Below are 18,985 nucleotides of genomic sequence, written 5' to 3'. Positions count from 1 at the left end.
GATCAATATAATAAATAGAAAGATGGATCTTCACTTTATTATTTCACAACCTTAATCTAAAGAAAATAATTGAAATAAAATTCCTTTTAATAGAAACACTTAAATATAATATTTGTTTATGCAGCCTCAACATGATTTATTTTGTCACCATCATACTTGAGAAATTCTTCTACTATTTTCAAGCTAGGTTTCGATACAATTTCCTTCCACGCATTATCAGCGCCTTTTTTTCCGATTTTTCGGAAAACATTAGTTGCATCAATATAATTCAATGGCCACATTTTCTCGTTTTTCAATCGTCGAATTTTCTCAAGTTGGTGACATATTAATATGCATGTATTAAGCTTTATTTCTTCAATTGCAGATTCAAGAAGCTTCCTTTTAGATACTTCATTATTGTCTAGTTTATTTTCTTCTCTTAAATACTTGTCCATTTCAGAAACACCAATAGACCGTCGAATTCCTCTTGTGTAATCTGCATCTGAAACAAATATTATTCGTACCTCATTTACTAGTCCTGCATGCGATATAAATTTTTAAAGTTATTCGATTGATTTGGAGATAGATTTGAAAATAGAAAAAATATAAAACAAATATGTTAATAAAAATATTAAATAATTATTTTTTATTGGCTTAAGGTTTTGATGGATTGATTTACATAATAGTGCATTATTGTTGTTTAAATTAAAAGAAAGATTAGATGGTAAAAATAACATAAAATTTTTACTTTTTTAAAAAAATCTAATTCAAGAGTTTTGATAGAGTGATTGTGTAATATTTTTTTTACTTTATCAAGTTATTTAAAAGTTATATATATATATATATGAACATGTACATGTATGATAAAAGACAAGTCAAATGTCATGTGTTTATTCTCCAAAAATAATATTCAATAAAGATATTGAGGCTCATACAAATTGACTTGTATATTATCATATTATAATAAGTGTGTAGATATTAAAAAAGACATGGCAAATGTTATGTAAGTGTTTATAGTCTTAATGAATTATATATTATACAAAATGAAAAGAAACTGACCTGCATGGACCAATTGATCAACCCTTTGGCAAACAAAAGAGTTCAAAACAGGTAAGGCGGCAACATCAATCCAGATGAAGCAACAATCATAATTAGATTTAAACATGAATACAGGGTCTTCCACAAGTTTTTCAACGTATGAATTTGACCCTCCAACGATGATTGAAATATTTTTTGACTTCAAAATCTTTTCTATACAAATAATGGCTTGAATACAAAAATCATCTGCCGTGAAGTCAACATCTGCCTCAATTTCACCTTGCAAGTATGAAAAAACTTAATGAGCAATCAATATTCACTTCAAATAATATTTACATTTACATGCTCATAGTTATAAATATAGTCAAATAGCATGCATATTCAATTACGTGAATACAAATTATGACGTTTCACATTTAAATCTTTAATTGATCAAAACAAGAGATAATTTCTAAAGATGAAACACTCAATATTTGTTTTCATATATTCAAGTTTTGATAAAAATAATCACCGATAGTTAAGTCCATGAAAAATAATAAATACCTTACAAAATTAGTTGAAGTATGTGCAAGTTAATCCTCAAACACCACATTTAATAAGAAATAAAAAATTTAAAAAATAATATTCATCCTCACCAAATATATAATCACCACAATTAAGTTGCTTAGACACCACGATTCTAACATAAATTTTTTTAAAATAATAACATGCATTTTTCACTTGAATATATAACTACCATCCTAAATTGTCTGGGTAGTTACTTGGTATAAATATTGAGCGTGAATAAATATTTACCTAGCAAATGATGTGGTACCCCTTGTTTCTCAATGTCCGTGATCTTGTTGGTAATTATGTCAAGTCCCTTATATACTTGCATTTTGTCAGAGTTGATAATTTCTCCTTGAAAATGAATGGCAAGGTCAATAGAAAGACGAGATTTTCCTGTTCCTGTTGCTCCCATTACAAACACCACTTTCTTCTTGCTCGACTTGTTATTGTTGATGAAAGTGTTCATTTTTGCTACTTATAATATAAAAATAAAATAATGATTAGTTTAAAATAGTAGATAATCTTATAAAAACTGTACATACACACCATTAGACATTCAAAATTTAAATCTTAAAAATATAAATTTAATAAGTAGAAACCTTGATTGAGATAGAATCTACTATGTAAAATATATTTCGCTTGAAAGTAGTCAGAAAGAAAGTACATTCCATTTTTCTATAGTAAAATGTGATTGTGAACTTATTAATTGACAAATCAAGTTCAGAATTGAGATATCTTTTAAGATAAGCGGGGTGGGACGAATGAATGTGGGGCAAGTAGATCAGAGTTGAAAGTGTAATGCAGGGCAATGCTCTGCCCCTACACCGCTACATTGTTATTCCTACATAAAATTTGCATGATTCTTCAAAAATGTTTTCGTACACTAATATTTTTACAAATTCATAATTTCAAAATAATTAATCACGTCAAGATAAATAGACGTCAAAAAAATACAAGGGGTTGAGATTCTAACCTTGTTTATGGAGTATTGAATTACAAAGAAAACAACAATTTTCGATGATAAACTACAATCAAGGTTTTTAACGATATTATAAGAAAATTTGTATCAATATTTTATAGATAAAAAAAAAACATTACATTTGATAGAAAGAATGAGAAATGAAGGAGAAAATAATTAATTATTAGGATCTCCTAAAGTAACGGCTAGTATTTAGTATTATTATAAAGGAAAAAGAAAATATTAAGTAATAAGTGTTAATATTAAAATTCTAAATCAATCAAAACACTGTCTTGTATAATTATTAATTACCTAATAATAGAAAATCCGTTATCAATAGAATTTGTTATTATTGAGTCTTTACTTATTTAATCAGGTCAGAAATCCTAATATTTTACATTTCTAAATCAGTTAAGATATTATTTATAAATTACCTAATAATAGAAAATCTGAAATCAATGAAATGTTTTATTAGTAATTCTTTCTTATTTCAATTAGGTAACAACACCTGATATTTTAATCTTCCAAAACAATTAATTGTTATCCCATATAATTTTTAAATACCTAATAATAGAAAAATTCGAAATATATGAAAGTTTTTATTACTAAGTCTTTCGTTATTTTAACTATGTAAAAAGTTCTAATATTTTACACTTCTAAATTAATTAAAATATTACCTTATACAATTATTAATTACCTAATAGGTAATCCAAAATCAATGAAGTTTTTTATTTGTAAGTGCTCTTATTTCAACTAAGTAAGAAATTCTATTATTTTATACTTAAAAATTAAATAAATACTATCTTGTATAATTTTATTGACTTAATATTTTGAAATTTTCCTTATTATAATTATTAATTACTCTATTTGTATGCCTGCTTTTAATTGTCATGGTTTCCCTTTTTAGAGTCAAACTATAAGAATTTTAACTAATATTTTACGATGTATTTTTTCATCATATTAATATGTAAAAAATTGTTATTTATAGTATTTTTCTTATAGTTTTTGAATATCTAAATTTTTTGTTTAAAATATCAAATTAATGTAATTTAATTTAACTGTGAAAATTAGTCAAATTGACTTTCGAAAAGCGTTACATGACAACTAAAAATGGATGGTAATAGAAAATCTGAAATAAATGAAATTCGTTACTATTATTGAGTCTTTCCTCGTTTTAATTAGGTAAGAAGTCCTAATATTTTTCACTTTTAAATTAATTAAAATATTACATCTTATATAGTTACTATTAATTATTACTTACCTAATTATAGAAAATCTGAAATCAATGAATTTTTTTTTATTAGTAATTCTTTCTTTATTTCAACTAGGTATATTTTACACTTCTAAATCAACTAAAATATTATCCTATATTAGTAATTAATAATTACCTGATATTTATTTGCAAATACATTACAAAATACTTATAAATTAACTATATTATTATTTTATATAATTATTAAATACCTGATATTTCTATTTAAATGCAAATGCATTACAATTTCTACAATTGTTGAATATATGAACCATATGAACGGTTTTGAATTTTTCAAATCTTTTTTCAATATATCAAAAAAAAAAAAAAAAGGAAAAATTTCATAAAATTTTTTATCTTGGTCATTGTATCATGATCACACAAATATTGATCATCATACTTCCCCGATTTTAATTTGTTGTCTGATTTTAATTTAACATGATCTTAAAAATGTCATGTGAAAAATTAGAATGAACATATATTAAAAGGAAAGAATTATTCTTTTTTAGACGAATTAAAAAGAAAAGTAAAACAAATATTAGCCAGAGAGATGAATTTACTATTTATATGTTATTATGCACGTGCATATCACGTGATAAAACAATATTATTAGAATATTGTTGGCGCCAACAGAATATAAATAAGTTAGTTATTTTTAGGAAAATTAGAAATCGAAACTAATTATATTTCTTCTCTATTATTTTTTTTCTCCAAAACCCTAATCCTTAAATTGTATGAATATTCAGAAACAAATAAAAAATTCAAATTGTATGAATCTGTTTTATTTTATTTCAATTAGGTAATTCCCATTTCAAGGTTTTTTTCCCTTTTCTTGCTTTTGATCATTAATGTTTTGTTGCTTAATGCTTTCATTTTTTTTTTGTGATTTACCTCAAATATTGTGTTTTATTCATGTTGATAATAATTATTTTTTTCTTCAGGGAATTGATTTTTTTGTGAAACAGAGTTTACTGGAGCTGTTTCATGTGAGGTATTTTTTTTTTTTGTGTCACATGTTATTATTTAGTTGTTGATTATAATTCCTTATATTGATTTCTGTGTTTTATTAAAACTCAATTTTTGTTAAAATTTGGTAAAGTTTATAAAGGGAACTTCTATTGGACGCATAGTTGTCTATGTTGCTCGAATCCTTCAAAAATGTTGTTTGACGTGTATTGAATCCTCAAAAGTAATGCATTTTTGGAGAATCAGACGAGGGGGCGGGGTTCTGAAGATCCGAGGCAATTGAAGTTGTCAATTGTGTTCTATCCATGATTGTGGAGAAATTATGAAATGTAAAATGGTGGTTATGGTATATTGTAAATTTGAAAACATATTAACACCATTTAAAATTTTGTGTGGGGATGAAATGCAATCCCTCTTGATGTAGTAAACATGCAATCTTTGCTTTTTCATATGCGATTTTTTTAATTCTCCATGTGCATTCTATTAGTATAATCTATGTTGCTCAGACTCTTCAAAAAAGTCGACATGTGTGTGTCAGATTCTTCAAAAGTCTGGTGTGGTATCGTAAGTTAAGAGTCCTCGCAACTAAGATTATAATAATAACTTCACCATTCTGCATTAAAAAGCTAAGATATATAGTAGCTGAACCTGAGAAATGGTGGTCCTCCTCTCCATCTCGAGTGGATTTATGCGCGAAATGGTGCTTGTTATGAATGTTACATTACCCTTTCAACAACAATGCATCTTTGTGTGTGTCCCCGGTTCTATTGCTGTAACTGAAATCTCTTTGCGCGTCTTAGTAGATGGTATTCTGAAGGTGATGTTTTAATTGTGTTTCAGTAATGGATGTAAATATGTAAGTGGAGGCGATAACAGATGCACCAGTAACCGAAAAAAAAAGTTGAGGCCTTTGTTCCGCCAACTTTACTCATGGATTCTGACCAAGAGAGTATAGGAAGACGAGATGCAGATACCACGACAGATGAAAGTGAAACAGGATCTTCTAAGACTTCAGAATATTCCCCTTCCATCTCGACATCCTCATCAGACGGTTCTTCAGATGATTACATCCAAGTGGATCCAAAAACAATATTCACCTCTGCCTCATCAGGTGTAGCATCTTCCAAATCTCATTCTGATGCAAAACTTCTATCTCAAAGTGTTACATGTAATCAATTGAAAGAATCCTCGAAAACAACGTCTACAAGTTCCACCCCACAGGTTTCAGATGTCACTCATGAATCTGAATTCTCGACGATATCACAATCTCCTTCTATACAGGTAATGAAACGGGAGGCAGGTTTTGATCCCAATAGAATTCCCTCATCCGTTTTTGGGAGTAAGGATTCATCCTCTAAGGAATGGAGCGCTGCTTCTACCGAATCATTGTTCAGTATACACACTCCTGGAAATGGTAGTCCTGCAAGGGATGATATTGTGATGACTGATGGAGATTTGAAACGGGCCAGAAAACGAGACAACTGTGCAGAAGTAGACAAAAATGAAAAAAACAATAAGTCTGAGCTAACGAGGTTTAGGCAGACTTTGCCAATCACAAAAGGAGGAGAACATAAGAAAAAGATGTTTGATAAAGAAAGGAAAGTAGATGTCGTAAACAAACCATCAACAACAGGAAGTTCAGATGAAGCAACAAAGAGAATAGTCTGTTTTAGAGAGGAAATGAAAGTAGGGGAGAACATAAACCGTTCTACTGCAATTGGCTACCCCGATGGAAATGTATACTTTAGGGGCAGCGTTGTTCGCCCTTCTGATGGGAATGGCACGTGTTCTGCCGCTCCAATGTGAGTAACGTTCTCCTTTTTGTTTTTGGCTAATAAATGTTTCGCGCATGCATTTAGTTCCTTGGGTTTTTCCTGAGTTAAACAAAGAAAGAATCTGCTTTGCTCATTAGTTAGTTAAGTGTTTTTTTATTTAATGTATATATACATAGAAAGATAGCACCTCTATTAATGAAACTTGAAATATACACGAAGGCCACAATCAATGCACTTCAAGAAGAGTGTTAAAAATGCAGCTTGTGGGTACTTATAGTACACTAATACACAGAGATGACTATCGCTAATATGTGTTTGGTAGCAGATGACAGAACACGAATACAGACAAGCAGTAAGAATGCATCAGACCATATTTGTAACTGGCTATCCAAGTTAAGGATTAGTGATTACAAAAATTGGTGACAAACTTGGCTTGAGAAGAAACTTAAAGTGCATCATTTAATATGGCCAATTAACTTAGCTTGAAAGGTAGTACAAAATTTCCAATTAGAGGATCTCTTTGCTTAACAAGAAAAATATCCATACTTCTCTGTACTACAAATAATCTCTGCTTAATTTATTTGCATGCTGGTTTTTGGTGTTTTTGTTGTATAAGAAACCTCAACTAATAAGGTAGTTTGTATCAAAAGAAGATATCATGGCCAGTCAGGTTTTGATGCAACAGGTTTTGGTCTAAAGAAATTGGCGATTTTAGGTTTCTTTGTTCACGTATTCTTTGATGTCTCATGGACTAGTATTTTAGTGTGTCCTATTTGAGTACACATGGGCATGCAAATGGAAGTTCCTAATTCCCTAATATTGTGATTTAGCTGATATAGAATACAAACTGTATATGTAGGAAAGAAAAGTCTTCTTGGTGGTCATGCTGTTCTTGTAGTATTTGGTCAAGCTGCTCATTGAAGTGCTCAGGTTGCTCTTGTAAGTGGTTAAGCTGCTCAAGTTGCACTTGTAAGTGGCCAAGTTGCTCTTTTAAGTGGTTAAGCTGTTCGAGTTGCTCTTGTAAGTGGCCAAGCTGCTTGAGTTGCTCTTGTAAGTGGTTAAGCTGCTCGAGTTGCTCTTTTAAGTGGCCAAGCTGCTCCTGTAAGTGGTTTAGCTGCTCAAGTTGCTCTTGTAAGTGGCCAAGCTGTTCGAGTTGCTCTTGTAAGTGGTTAAGCTGCTCGAGTTGCTCTTTTAAGTGTCCAAGCTGCTCAAGTTGCTCTTGTAAGTGGCCAAGCATGCCTGTTGGCTGCTGCAAATGGCCGAGTTACAAATGCAAGTGTTTAACCTCGCTACGCTGCTGCTGCTAATATCCAATCTGGCATAGCAATTGCAAGTGCCTGATCTGGCAAAGCTCTGTACTTCACTATAGCCGCACATTCTGCTTTGAGGGAACTATTACATGATCCCATCTTGCCAGGTATACACCTCCTTTTCATTTACTGTGTGACATTTCAACTTCATCTAACGACATGATATTGACATGTAGTGCACGATCACACTCCAACTATTCTTTCAATAATGAACGTAGAAATCTGATAAGAGTAACTTTTTCAATCTGTGCAGTTTAAAGGATGAGGAAGTACTGTATATGTGGAAAAAGGATAACCTGAGCACCATTATACCCCATTCAGCCTCGATCTCTTGGTTCGTGTGGCTCATGCCCTTCTTTCAACCGCGCTCTAGATGTTGCTGAGAACGTGAATGCTTGATTTCATCTAACCCCTCCTTCAACGTCCGACTCATTCATTAAAACTGCTAGCATGCTGTAGAATTATGAGAATATAGAAGTTAAAGTATATGTATAAATTTCATAGTAGGTGCTCTAGTACTCAAGCATTAAACAATATCTAATATTTTGATATTTCTAGGTTTAGATATATTTGTTTTCCTCACATTACTTAGTTCATTGTGCAACTATTTCTTTCCTTTTTCAAGTTGGGACAAGAAAAGGTTGTAACTTGTAAGGGAGAACATAGAGAGGTAGTGCAATCTTTCCTTTTGCACTAATGCTTGTGAGTTTTATGATGGATTTAAATCTTCTCCTTTCTCTTACATATATATATATGTCAAAGTTTATTTTGGTAGCTAGTATATTAGGAGTTTAAATGACACAAAGAAAATATTTTGTATTTCCACTCACATGTTATAAGTTTTTCTTATTTACCAAATATAACAAGTTTTATATATATATATAATTTGTAGCTAATTGGAGAAAAAATGTCTATGTGTAGTTGATCATAATGAAAAGGATAAGTGATTGTTGTAAATATAACCTGATCTAAAAATCTAAAGTCGAATCCTATAAAGAACTAATTTTAGCTATCATTGTTCGATATCGCTGAGAAGATAAGTTCGAACAATTTTCCGAGGTACTGTGTTTGAATTTTCGCTTTAGCTGACAGAAATAAATATTGAAAATAAAAATATTAAAATAATCAGGTGATTAACAACTTTCTTCCAAGAGTTAAAGGTCTAGGGTAATGATTTCACCAAATGTTGGGACAAACTCTCAATGTATCAATTGAAATCTTGTTGAACTAATCTCTATCGATTATGAATCTTTTCTTACCACAAATATCTCTTGACCAAGTGAAGTAATTTTCTAGCATTGTTCTCTCGGATGAACCCTAACTAACCAATTAATCTATTCACTAGATCGTGTCAAAACTTTGTTATTTCTAACCCCCACTTTTAAATCTTAAGTCATTAATTTCTTAATGCTTCAAAGTGACGTTGTTCACCTAAACCTTAATCTTACAATTTTTCTCGAGTAAAGCAAGATATAACGATACTGTTAATTGAGGTCCCTCAATTAATGTGTAATTGAACAAATAGATATAATAAGAACGACTCAATTATAATTAAACAAAAGCACGAGTTCATCCAACAAGTAGTTCGATCAATACCCTAGAAAAAATCTAGCGACCTGTTTGGATTAGCTTTCGACTTATTTTTATTATTTTAACTTAAAATCAAATACTCAACACTAAAAATAACTTAAAATGAGTTAATTCAAACATGCTCTAGGTAAATTAAACACAATTATACATATAAATGAAATAAGGAAAATATTATATATGAGCTGAATTACACTTAACTAAGTTTTTTCCTCTTTTCAGATTTGGTAACAAATATTAAATAACATGATTTGTCAAAGTTAAAATAATTTACAAGAATTTATTTTTGACAACATCCCTTAAATTTTTTTTTACAGTGTGAAACTGGCTTTTACATTCCACATTCCCATTTGGTAGCAATCAAAAAATATTTATTACTTTTTATCATTTTATTCACAATCTTTCCTTTTTTCCAGTTTTTTTTAATCTTAATTAATTACTTGCTTCTAGTTAATTTTTACAGTAAGTAGTACCTCCCCTTTCCTCTTTTTTTTTTTTTTCAGTGAAGTAAATTCAATTTTCCCAAAAAATTTCAAACCTAAAAAAGGCAAATCTTATTTTCCCCTCTAATTTTCTTTTTTTCTCCAAAATAATCGACAAATGAGGACGTTCCATGAGTCCACGTGGAGAGCTATCATTGGACCACGTCAGAAACCACTCGACCAATGAGGACGTTCCCCTCTTATATTTTTACAGTCAAACTATATAAAATTTGACTAACCTTTTTAAATGTCTTTTTCCATCATATTAATATGAACTTCTGTTTACAATTTATATTACTTTCTATATAGTTTTTAAGTATATAAATATTTATTTTAAAATATCAAGTTAACACAATCTAATATAACTTTGAAAGTGGTCAAATTGACTCTGAAAAAACGTTACGTGACGACTAAAAGTATGAGGGACCCTAGAAAGCTTCTAAAAGTCCACTTTTGGACCCAATGAAGATCTTCTCACAGTATAAATAACACATGTTTGAAAAAAATATTATACAGTAGTAAAACATCTCACATTAGAGCAGTTAGTCACTAGTAAAAGAAGAAGAAAGAAGAAGAAATTTCATATTTGTTTCTTCTTTTTTTTGTAGTTTCAAATTCAAGAATCTTTTTTTTTCCAAAAAGATTGTTTCTTTGTGTTTGAATTTGAAAACTGAGGCTTAAAGACATGATTTTGACATCTGGGGTTGTGTTTTTGACAATGAAAATGCAGTTTTCAAGAATCTTGATTTTGTTCTTGGTGGCATTTGTTTTCTCTTCTTTTCCATTTTCAGCTTATGGAGAAGATGAAGTTGTTGTTTCTGAGAAAATGGCTTTGTTGGAAATCAAGAAATCATTCATTGATCCTTTTGGGATTTTGTTGAGCTGGAAATCAGACAATTCCAGCTACTGTTCTTGGTATGGAGTGTCGTGCAACGCGAATTCATCAAGAGTTTCAGAGTTGAGAATCAGAGGTAACAGTACTAATGCTAATAAACTTGTTGGGAATCTGTCTCATGCTGTTGCATATCTCGAGGAGCTTCGGGTTCTGTCTCTTCCATTTCATGATCTTACTGGTGAAATTCCAGTTCAGATATGGGAATTACAGAATCTTGAAGTTGTTGATGTGCAAGGGAATGCCATTCAGGGGGATTTTTCAAGTTATAATTTTACGAGGTTGAGAAAGCTGAGAGTTCTTAACTTGGGATTTAACAGAATTGTAGGGAGGTTTCCACCTTCTCTAGCAAAATGTAGGTGTTTGAGTGTATTGAATTTAGCAGGAAATGGTGTAAATGATGTCATTCCAGGGTTCATTGGTGGTTTTGAGAAGTTAAAGGTGCTGAATTTATCGTTTAATCGATTGATTGGACGTGTTCCTGTTAACTTTGGAGTTAAATGCAGGGATCTTGAGCATTTAGATTTGTCATTTAATTTCCTACAAGGGGAAATTCCGCGTGTATTGGGGAAATGTAGCCACTTAAGGACAGTTTTGTTGAGTTCGAATGCATTTTCTGGAGTAATCCCTTCTGAGCTTGGAGGGCTTCTAAAGCTTGAAGTTCTATTGCTTAACAACAATTCATTTACTGGTGAGATTCCCTCAAGTTTGGAAAATTTGACATCACTTCATGTATGCAACATCTTATTCAACAACTTATCGTTTTTATCTGATAATAAGATGATAAGAAGGTGTAGCTTTCTTGGAAACTTTTTTCTTTCAGTCACGCCAAGGATGTCGTTGGCTTTAGCACCACCGATGAGTCAACAATCGAATGAGTCCCAAAGTGTTGCAGCTCCTCCACAAGGGTCTGATCAGTCTAGAAATGATAAGAGAGGACTTACTGCCTTAGAGATTGCTGGTGCAGTATCTCTAACTCTTGTTTTTGTTGCTGCTCTTGCTGTCCTCGTTGCCTTGTGTAAGAACGGAAAGAAGAAGCCATCAAATCCTAGAATTGAAGCCTCGATATCACCTGAAGTAAGCGATATTACAATCTTCAATGACGTTGGAGTAGTTTTAACTTATGAAAAAATTGTTCAGGCTACTAGACACTTTAGCTGGAGCTACTGCATTGGAACTGGTGGTTTTGGTTCAACGTATAGGGCAGAAATCTCCTCTGAACTTACACTGGCTGTTAAGAGGCTCCTAACTGAAAGATGTCAAGGAGCTATCCAGTTCGAGGCAGAAATTCAGGCCCTCGGAACCATAAGTCACCCGAATCTCATTACACTGATCGGGTATTATACAAGTTACACTGATATGTTCCTTGTATACAACTTTCTCCCGGGAGGCAACTTAGAGAAATACATACACGAGAGAGCAAACAGAGTTTTTAACTATAAAGTGTTGCATAAAATAGCCCTGGACATTGGTTTAGCTATATCATTTCTACATGATCAGTGTGATCCACGTATTATACACCGGGATGTCAAGCCTAGTAATATCCTATTGGACAATGAGTTAAACGCTTATTTGTCCGATTTTGGTTTATCAAAGATCATGGGAAGAGGCACCAGCAGCACCACAAGTGTAGCAGGAACATTTGGTTATGTTGCACCAGAATACGCCTTAACAAGTCGTGTGTCTGACAAGGCTGATGTTTACAGCTATGGTGTCGTCCTGCTAGAGCTTCTCTCAGACAAACGAGCATTAGATCCTTCTTTTTCTGTGTATGAGGACGGATTCAACATTGTTTCATGGGCAAACATGATGTTGCACGATGACAAGATTGAAGATATCTTCTATACAAGTTTATGGGAACCAGATTCTGAGGAAAAGTTGAAGGACATGCTGCATTTGGCTCTGAAGTGTACAGCAGACCTTCCTAACAGGCCGCGGATGATTCAAGTCGTCGAGCAGCTGAAGAATCTTGAACCTGATTTTGTGCCTTGAAACAATGGAGATTCTGAATTCATCCATCATCAAAGAATAAGTATAGAGAAAGTAACTTAAAAGACTCTTATAGTTTTACTATGCTTTTTTTTATACATAGTTTTAGTTTAAAGTTTTATATACTGATGGATGAATGATATATGTTGTTATATTTTACATATCAATAAAATGATGTGAGAAATCTTCATAGTTGTTGTGTCAAGTCATTGAATGCACATTTTAGTTCATGTACTAAACATATATAATGAAATAAACTTGGCTTTTACGAGAGTCGTACGTGAAGTATTATAACTGGTCTCAACTTCGAATACATGAAAGGTTGTGGTCAGGGGCGGTTGGTAAGGCTTAAAAAAAGTCTTTTGGGGGCTCCATTTTTTAGTTAATTAGGTTAGATTAAATTTTAAAAAATAATATTAGAACTAAGACAATAAATGCAAAGGCCCCATTTTTTAGTTAATTAGGAAGGATTAAATTTTAAAAAAGAAATTGTTAGAACCAAGACAATAAATGCAAAACTGCCAAATGAAATGATAGTATGATAGATATGACTATGACTTTTTGACTTTTCAATAAAAAGTTGTGTATTTTTTTTTTCTAATGTACAAGTTATCTTTTTTTTTTTACCTTATTTTTTTTCTAATTTTATTTTTATATATTCTATCCTCCTCCCTTCTATTTCTTTTCACTTTCTTTTTTCTGATCTTACATCTCTCTCTTATTCAAAGCTTAAAAATGTACTCGTTCTATTGATAGTTTATATTTTAAATTTGGAGAAAACTATATTGCAGCTGCCCGATTCATTTTTGAAAATCAAGTCTTCATAGCTTTTGAATTCGGTAATATCATTCTAATTTCTAATATTATTTTTGTTTTGTGTCTTATGTTTATTATATTTTTTATTTGATATTGTAAATAGTGTTTTAAAATATTTGTTAGATTTTGATGTCGCAATAGATCAATTAAGAGGTTTAGTTTCTTTTTTTAAAACATATAGAGAAGAAGGATTTACAAGTACTATAATTTCGGCTAAGAAAATTGCATTAGAGATGAATATAGAACCTGTATTTCGTAAGAAATGTGTAATTTATAGAAATTTTTTTTTTGATGAGAATGTTGATAATGAAATCACAAGATCTCTTGAAGAATCATTTGGAGTTGATTACTTCTTATACATAGTAGACCAAGCCATCTTTTCACTTCAAAATAGATTTGAACAATTTGAAGTATATGAAAATATTTTTGGTTTTCTATTTAGTGGGAAAAAATTGAGATCATTAGATGATGAGAATTTGAAAAAATATTGTCTTAAACTTGAATGTTCCTTAAAACATAATACTCACTCCGATATTGACGGTTTAGACTTATTTTCTGAATTAAAAGTGTTAAGGGAAATCATAAAAGTAGAAGACAATACTCTAATTGAGATACTCAATCAAATAAAAAGACTTGATTCTTTTCCAAATGCTTACATTGCTTATAGAATAATGTTAACAATTCTCGTAACAGTCGCCTCAGCCGAAAGAAGTTTTTCAAAATTAAAAATAATAAAATATTATTTAAGATCGATAATGTCTCAAGAAAGATTAAGTGGTTTGGCTATATTATCGATTGAAAAAGAATTATTAGAAGAGATTGACTATAAAAAAATTATTAACAACTTTGCATCTCAAAAAGCTAGAAAAATAGATTTAAAATAAAAACATTTATAATTTTTTTTAAAGGCCTCTAGTTTGATTTTGGCCTTAAGCCACCAACGGATTTGAGCCGCCCCTGGTTGTGGTAAGTTGACGGCCGATCTAAAGATAATGAAATTATTAGCTCCTTTCGTCTCAATTTATGTGGTATAATTAGAGTTTCGAGAATCAGCCAAGTTTTACTTTGAACAAAATTATAGGTCAAAAGCTAATAAATTATATTAGCTCCTTTTGTGATATATAACCTAAATTTGTGTAATATTATTATTTGACTCTTTATGGCCAAATATGAGAAACTAACCAAAGTTGACCTCGAGTGAAACAGGATATTATCATTTATATCAGCAATCATTTTTTTTTCTCTTTATAAGACTGAAATAGTTATGATTTTAAGACTTTATTTACTGTAAATAGTTTGTATTAATTTCAAGTATTATCGACCGATATTAAATATGTATATTGATTTTTCTAAAATTCAAATTGATAAATTAATTGCTTGAGCTAAATTCACTGTAACCCCTCCAATACTACAACAATAAAAAATAACTTTTAATGACAATAAATATACTCATTAACAAAGAATTTTAGAGTCTTTAGCAACATTAGTTAATTACTACTGGATCCATATCACTATAAGTTTTAGCCTCATTTACAAAGAGTGCTAACACGTAATTGTCAATAGTGATTTACCTCATGTTTACCGACAATTAAACTATTATAATTAATTAATTATCACTAAAAATTACTTCCGATGCAATAGACCATAGTTGAATTGCTTGTCCCATGTAAGATGAATTGTCATATATTCTTTTACAACCGTCTTACACATCTTCATAATATGTCTACTCCCTAACCTCAATATTACTATACATTATTGTATCGTAATTTCTCAGCTATGTTGTTCGAACTTTTTTAATAAATTATCTCACTCGCATCAAATTCTCCAAAACATGCAAAAAGATCCGACATGCACCTATCGACACCAGAATAATAATAAGTACTCCTCAGTAAACTTCAATTTTACACCTAGAACCTGAAATCTCTTATGACAATGCTCAAGTTCCATTGCTCCATATTTCATTAAAAAAAAAATGTGTGTTGACACCCAAATTTGGACCTCCACAATATAAATTAATCATCGAGCTTCCTAAATTCTAAATGGTTTGATATAATTGGCTTTATAAAATTCAAAATAATTTTCAAAGTCATTTAAGTAGTTTTGTCATTTTTATAATTTTAAATAATAAATATGATATTTTATATAATTATGTGTCTAATTAGTATATTTTATGAATGTTCGAAAATTGTCTCTAAAAGATTTTAGTTTCATTTAAATATTTGGTTATTTAGTTTAAATTAATTAATAGCTTATATTTTGAGTTAATTAGTTTATAATTCAGTTAATTATTATATAATTATGTGTCTAATTAGTATATTTTATGAATGTTCAAAAATAGTCGCAAAAAGATTTTTGTTTAAATCAAATATTTGGTTAATTAGTTTAGTTACATAATATTTTATATTTTAAATTATTTGATTTATAATTAAGTCAATTATTTTATTTTGTTGAAATTAAGAAGTTTATTGATTAATCTATATTAATTCATCTTGCTTAATTACTAGTCGAACTTATCCTAATCAAATAAGTTTGACTACATTTGGCTTTAATTTAGATTCATATGGCCAAAGTTTAAATCCGATTCTAGCTTAATCAGTTTTTAAAGGACCAAAATTTGGTCCTTTTCTCAAATTTGACCAAAATCATAGCCCACAACCGACCCATTCCAGCAAAAAACAACCAGCATACATACAACAGCCCATTCTATTAATTTCCCACAATTTCAGCAACCCAATAACATACATAAATTCCCTTGACCCGGCCCATTTGCGTTCAACTAGAAGATCCAGGACTTCTCCAGATGTTCCTCACGTTACCAACAACAGCAACGTCAAACTTCACGGCAAAACAAGAACAGTGCACGGTATCTGCTACAAAACGACAATTCCAACGACAATTTCAGCAATTTTTCCGTCAAAATACACGGAGCAACGAGGACAGAGGGTGTACGCCACAAAATTTTGTTCGTTTCTTCCCGTCTCTCTCCAACTCGTACAGTCGCAGCAGCAGAGAAGCAGACACGCGTTTCTCCCCTTTCCTCTTTTGGAATGGGGAGAAAATTTCAGAAAAAGGGTGTCTCTTTAAAATGGTGAAAGATTTTTGGATTTTTGAATTTTGATTTGGGTCTTTGTCCTTACCTGAAATCAGCTTTTCCCCCCTTTTCCGAACTGAATTTTCTATATATTAGTTGCTTGTTATTCACTGAAGGGGTCGGAAAAAGAGACATACGTTAGAGTGCTCTTGAACAATTGAATTCACATGCCGAAGAAATTTGAACACAACTTTCAGTCTTAAGTTCTTTAGGGGTCTCTGCTCAGAGTCGGTTCATACGTTTGGATTCGCTTTTCGAGTTTTGTGATTGTGTGGTGGAACTCACTGTTTCTTTTCCTGCTCGTTTGTTCCGTTCGCTGCCCGGAAGAAGGTAATCTTCCTTTTTTAGCAATTTTCAGCCCCTGTTTTGTTTTAGTTTATCATTCGTGGTGTATTCTTGTATAGTAGTTTAATGGCGTCTTGTTTCTCTTTTTTGTGAAAGCTCAAATGATGTGTTTCTTCTTTGTTTTGGTTACTATGGATGTGTAGTTTATTTGGTCAAGTAGCTGAAGTTTTTTCCTCCCTTCGCTTCATTAGGGATCTGTTTGCTTTTTTTGATTAAAATGGATATAATCGAGTCAAATAGTCATATGATTCAAGTGTGTAGTCCTCTAAGGTATGATTTGTAGTCATACTTAAGGGTTCGTATTAATGTAGAGTGGTTATTTTTCGCCTTAAGTTATTGTCGTTTGTATCAAGATACCCTTTCTTTTTATCAAAAAAAAAAAAAAATTAATTTCCTTAACCCGTCTAAGTGTTGATAATTATCGATTTGTCATTTTGAAATAAGATCTTGGTGGTAGTATAAATTTAAGAGGACTCTGTCCAAATAGTGAATGTTAAACAATCTTTAATTTGTCCATGTGCTAGGATTGGCTGCCAGTTCTCTATGTTGAGTTCATTCACCATTATTTTACTTTGCTTTCGAATCAAGCTCTCCTTTTTCTTAATGTATACTTGCTACTTGAAGCTAACTGGTCGATATCGTTTTCGTTTGGGTGTAGGAGTCTTGAAATTAATTAATAGGGTATGTTTGAGGCAATGCTGCATTTGAAATATTCCTATGAAGTGACCTTGTCCTTTGAATTACTATTACAATCTTTCCTTTTAGTACGTTTAGTTTTAGTAGGATATAAATTGTTGTAAGTTAGCATTTTCCTTTTGTTCCCCTATTATATTATTAATGCCCTAATCTCTCATTTTTCCCCAAGTTACAGAATGTTAAGCTTTTATATATATATATATAATTAAGGTAGTGTTTTGTCTTTATTTTCCTTTAATTATAGAAAGCCTTGATTTTAATTAGTTTTGTGTTTATGTGATGTCTCATCTTTAAATAAGTGCTTCATGTAGTGTTTTACATAAGTGTTAGCCGGTGGATACTTGTAGTAGTTTGGTCCATTTGTTTTTCTAGGATAAATATATTCAATTTCCTCTCGTTATGATTCCAATCATGTTTAGCTATTTTATCAAAATCTCATTATGATAAATTATTGCTCACTATTATCTTGTTCTTGCACGAGCTTCCTCGGATTGAGTCAAGTAGACTCCACACGTTCTTCCCTTGCATTTCGAATGAGCCATGGAAGTTCAAATCCCTTTATCGAGTCAGCCAGAGGTCTCGAAATTGAAAGAAAAGCGAAGCAAATCGGGAGTTGAAAAAGATTGGGCCAAAGCCTACCTTTATTTATTTGGAATTGTATTTTGTTATTATTGGGCCTAAGCCCTCGTCATTTTACTTACTATTACTTGTTAGTTCCTAGGACAGGTGGAAAAATTGGGCTTAAGGTCCAAAAGAAAGATATTTATTTCATATTAGACTAGGACAGGTGCAGGTGACTCAAATGGGTCGAAAGCCCAAAACGAAAGTGAGCCCAAATACTGGCTCAGGCGGACAGAAACCAGATTTGGGCCCAACTCTCTTTCCCTCTTTACTTTATTGTGTTCATTTTACTTGATAGTATTTGCCGTTAATCTTAAGGTTGAAAAATTCAAATCCCCGAGAGATGCTCATTTTGATTTAATAATTTAACTAAATCAGTCATCGCTTAACAAGACTTGAAGAATAAATTTTGCGAATTATCTTACTTAAATAGTAGTTCCATATTCCCCCTTGCCACCTTTAAAATAACTTTAACTATAAAATTTGCAATTCAAGTTAAGTTAAATTATTTTAGCCAAATAATTAATTGCCGGATAATCGCGTATTGGCGGGCATTTCTGGTGCTTTCAAACCTTTCCCGAAATGCTAATAAAAACCCCCGAACATCCCTTAAGTATTTTCAATTGATTCTCTGTTTTA

The 18,985-nt window shown here is 31.2% G+C and overlaps 4 protein-coding genes across 4 annotated transcripts in view; 2 read left to right on the top strand and 2 right to left on the bottom strand.

The window, feature by feature from the left end:
- Window positions 1-18,985, bottom strand: part of LOC125828141 (uncharacterized) — a 192,665-nt gene that overhangs the window by 49,367 nt on the left and 124,313 nt on the right. The window lies entirely within an intron of this gene.
- LOC125828106 (adenylate isopentenyltransferase 5, chloroplastic-like) lies at window positions 117-2,032 on the bottom strand. The gene is made up of 3 exons (XM_049507412.1): window positions 1,813-2,032; window positions 1,039-1,296; window positions 117-517 (listed from the first exon to the last, which is right to left on the bottom strand). Exons 1-3 carry the CDS (start codon window positions 2,030-2,032, stop codon window positions 117-119), a joined length of 879 nt encoding a protein of 292 aa, XP_049363369.1.
- Window positions 4,502-6,548, top strand: LOC125828168 (uncharacterized). The gene is made up of 3 exons (XM_049507489.1): window positions 4,502-4,575; window positions 4,718-4,767; window positions 5,583-6,548. The coding sequence occupies exon 3, from the start codon at window positions 5,673-5,675 to the stop codon at window positions 6,546-6,548; it is 876 nt and encodes a 291-aa protein (XP_049363446.1). The 5' UTR covers window positions 4,502-4,575; window positions 4,718-4,767; window positions 5,583-5,672.
- LOC125828105 (probable LRR receptor-like serine/threonine-protein kinase RPK1) lies at window positions 10,582-12,780 on the top strand. The gene has a single exon (XM_049507411.1). It carries the CDS (start codon window positions 10,582-10,584, stop codon window positions 12,778-12,780), a length of 2,199 nt encoding a protein of 732 aa, XP_049363368.1.

The sequence above is a fragment of the Solanum verrucosum genome, unplaced genomic scaffold, assembly GCF_900185275.1.
Source record: "Solanum verrucosum unplaced genomic scaffold, falcon-dt-bn FXZP01000053.1, whole genome shotgun sequence".
NCBI lineage: Eukaryota > Viridiplantae > Streptophyta > Magnoliopsida > Solanales > Solanaceae > Solanum > Solanum verrucosum.
Note: the sequence above shows the minus strand (reverse complement) of the source record. Positions and strands in the feature narration are given on the sequence as shown.

Coding starts and splice junctions, on each gene's coding strand:
- LOC125828106 (XM_049507412.1), bottom strand. CDS start 2,032: ATGAACACTTTCATCAACAATAACAAGTCGAGCAAGAAGAAAGTGGTG. Junction 1,297..1,812: donor GGTACCACATCATTTGCTAG/GTAAATATTTAT, acceptor CATACTTGCAAG/GTGAAATTGAGGCAGATGTT. Junction 518..1,038: donor TGATCAATTGGTCCATGCAG/GTCAGTTTCTTT, acceptor TATCGCATGCAG/GACTAGTAAATGAGGTACGA.
- LOC125828168 (XM_049507489.1), top strand. CDS start 5,673: ATGGATTCTGACCAAGAGAGTATAGGAAGACGAGATGCAGATACCACG.
- LOC125828105 (XM_049507411.1), top strand. CDS start 10,582: ATGATTTTGACATCTGGGGTTGTGTTTTTGACAATGAAAATGCAGTTT.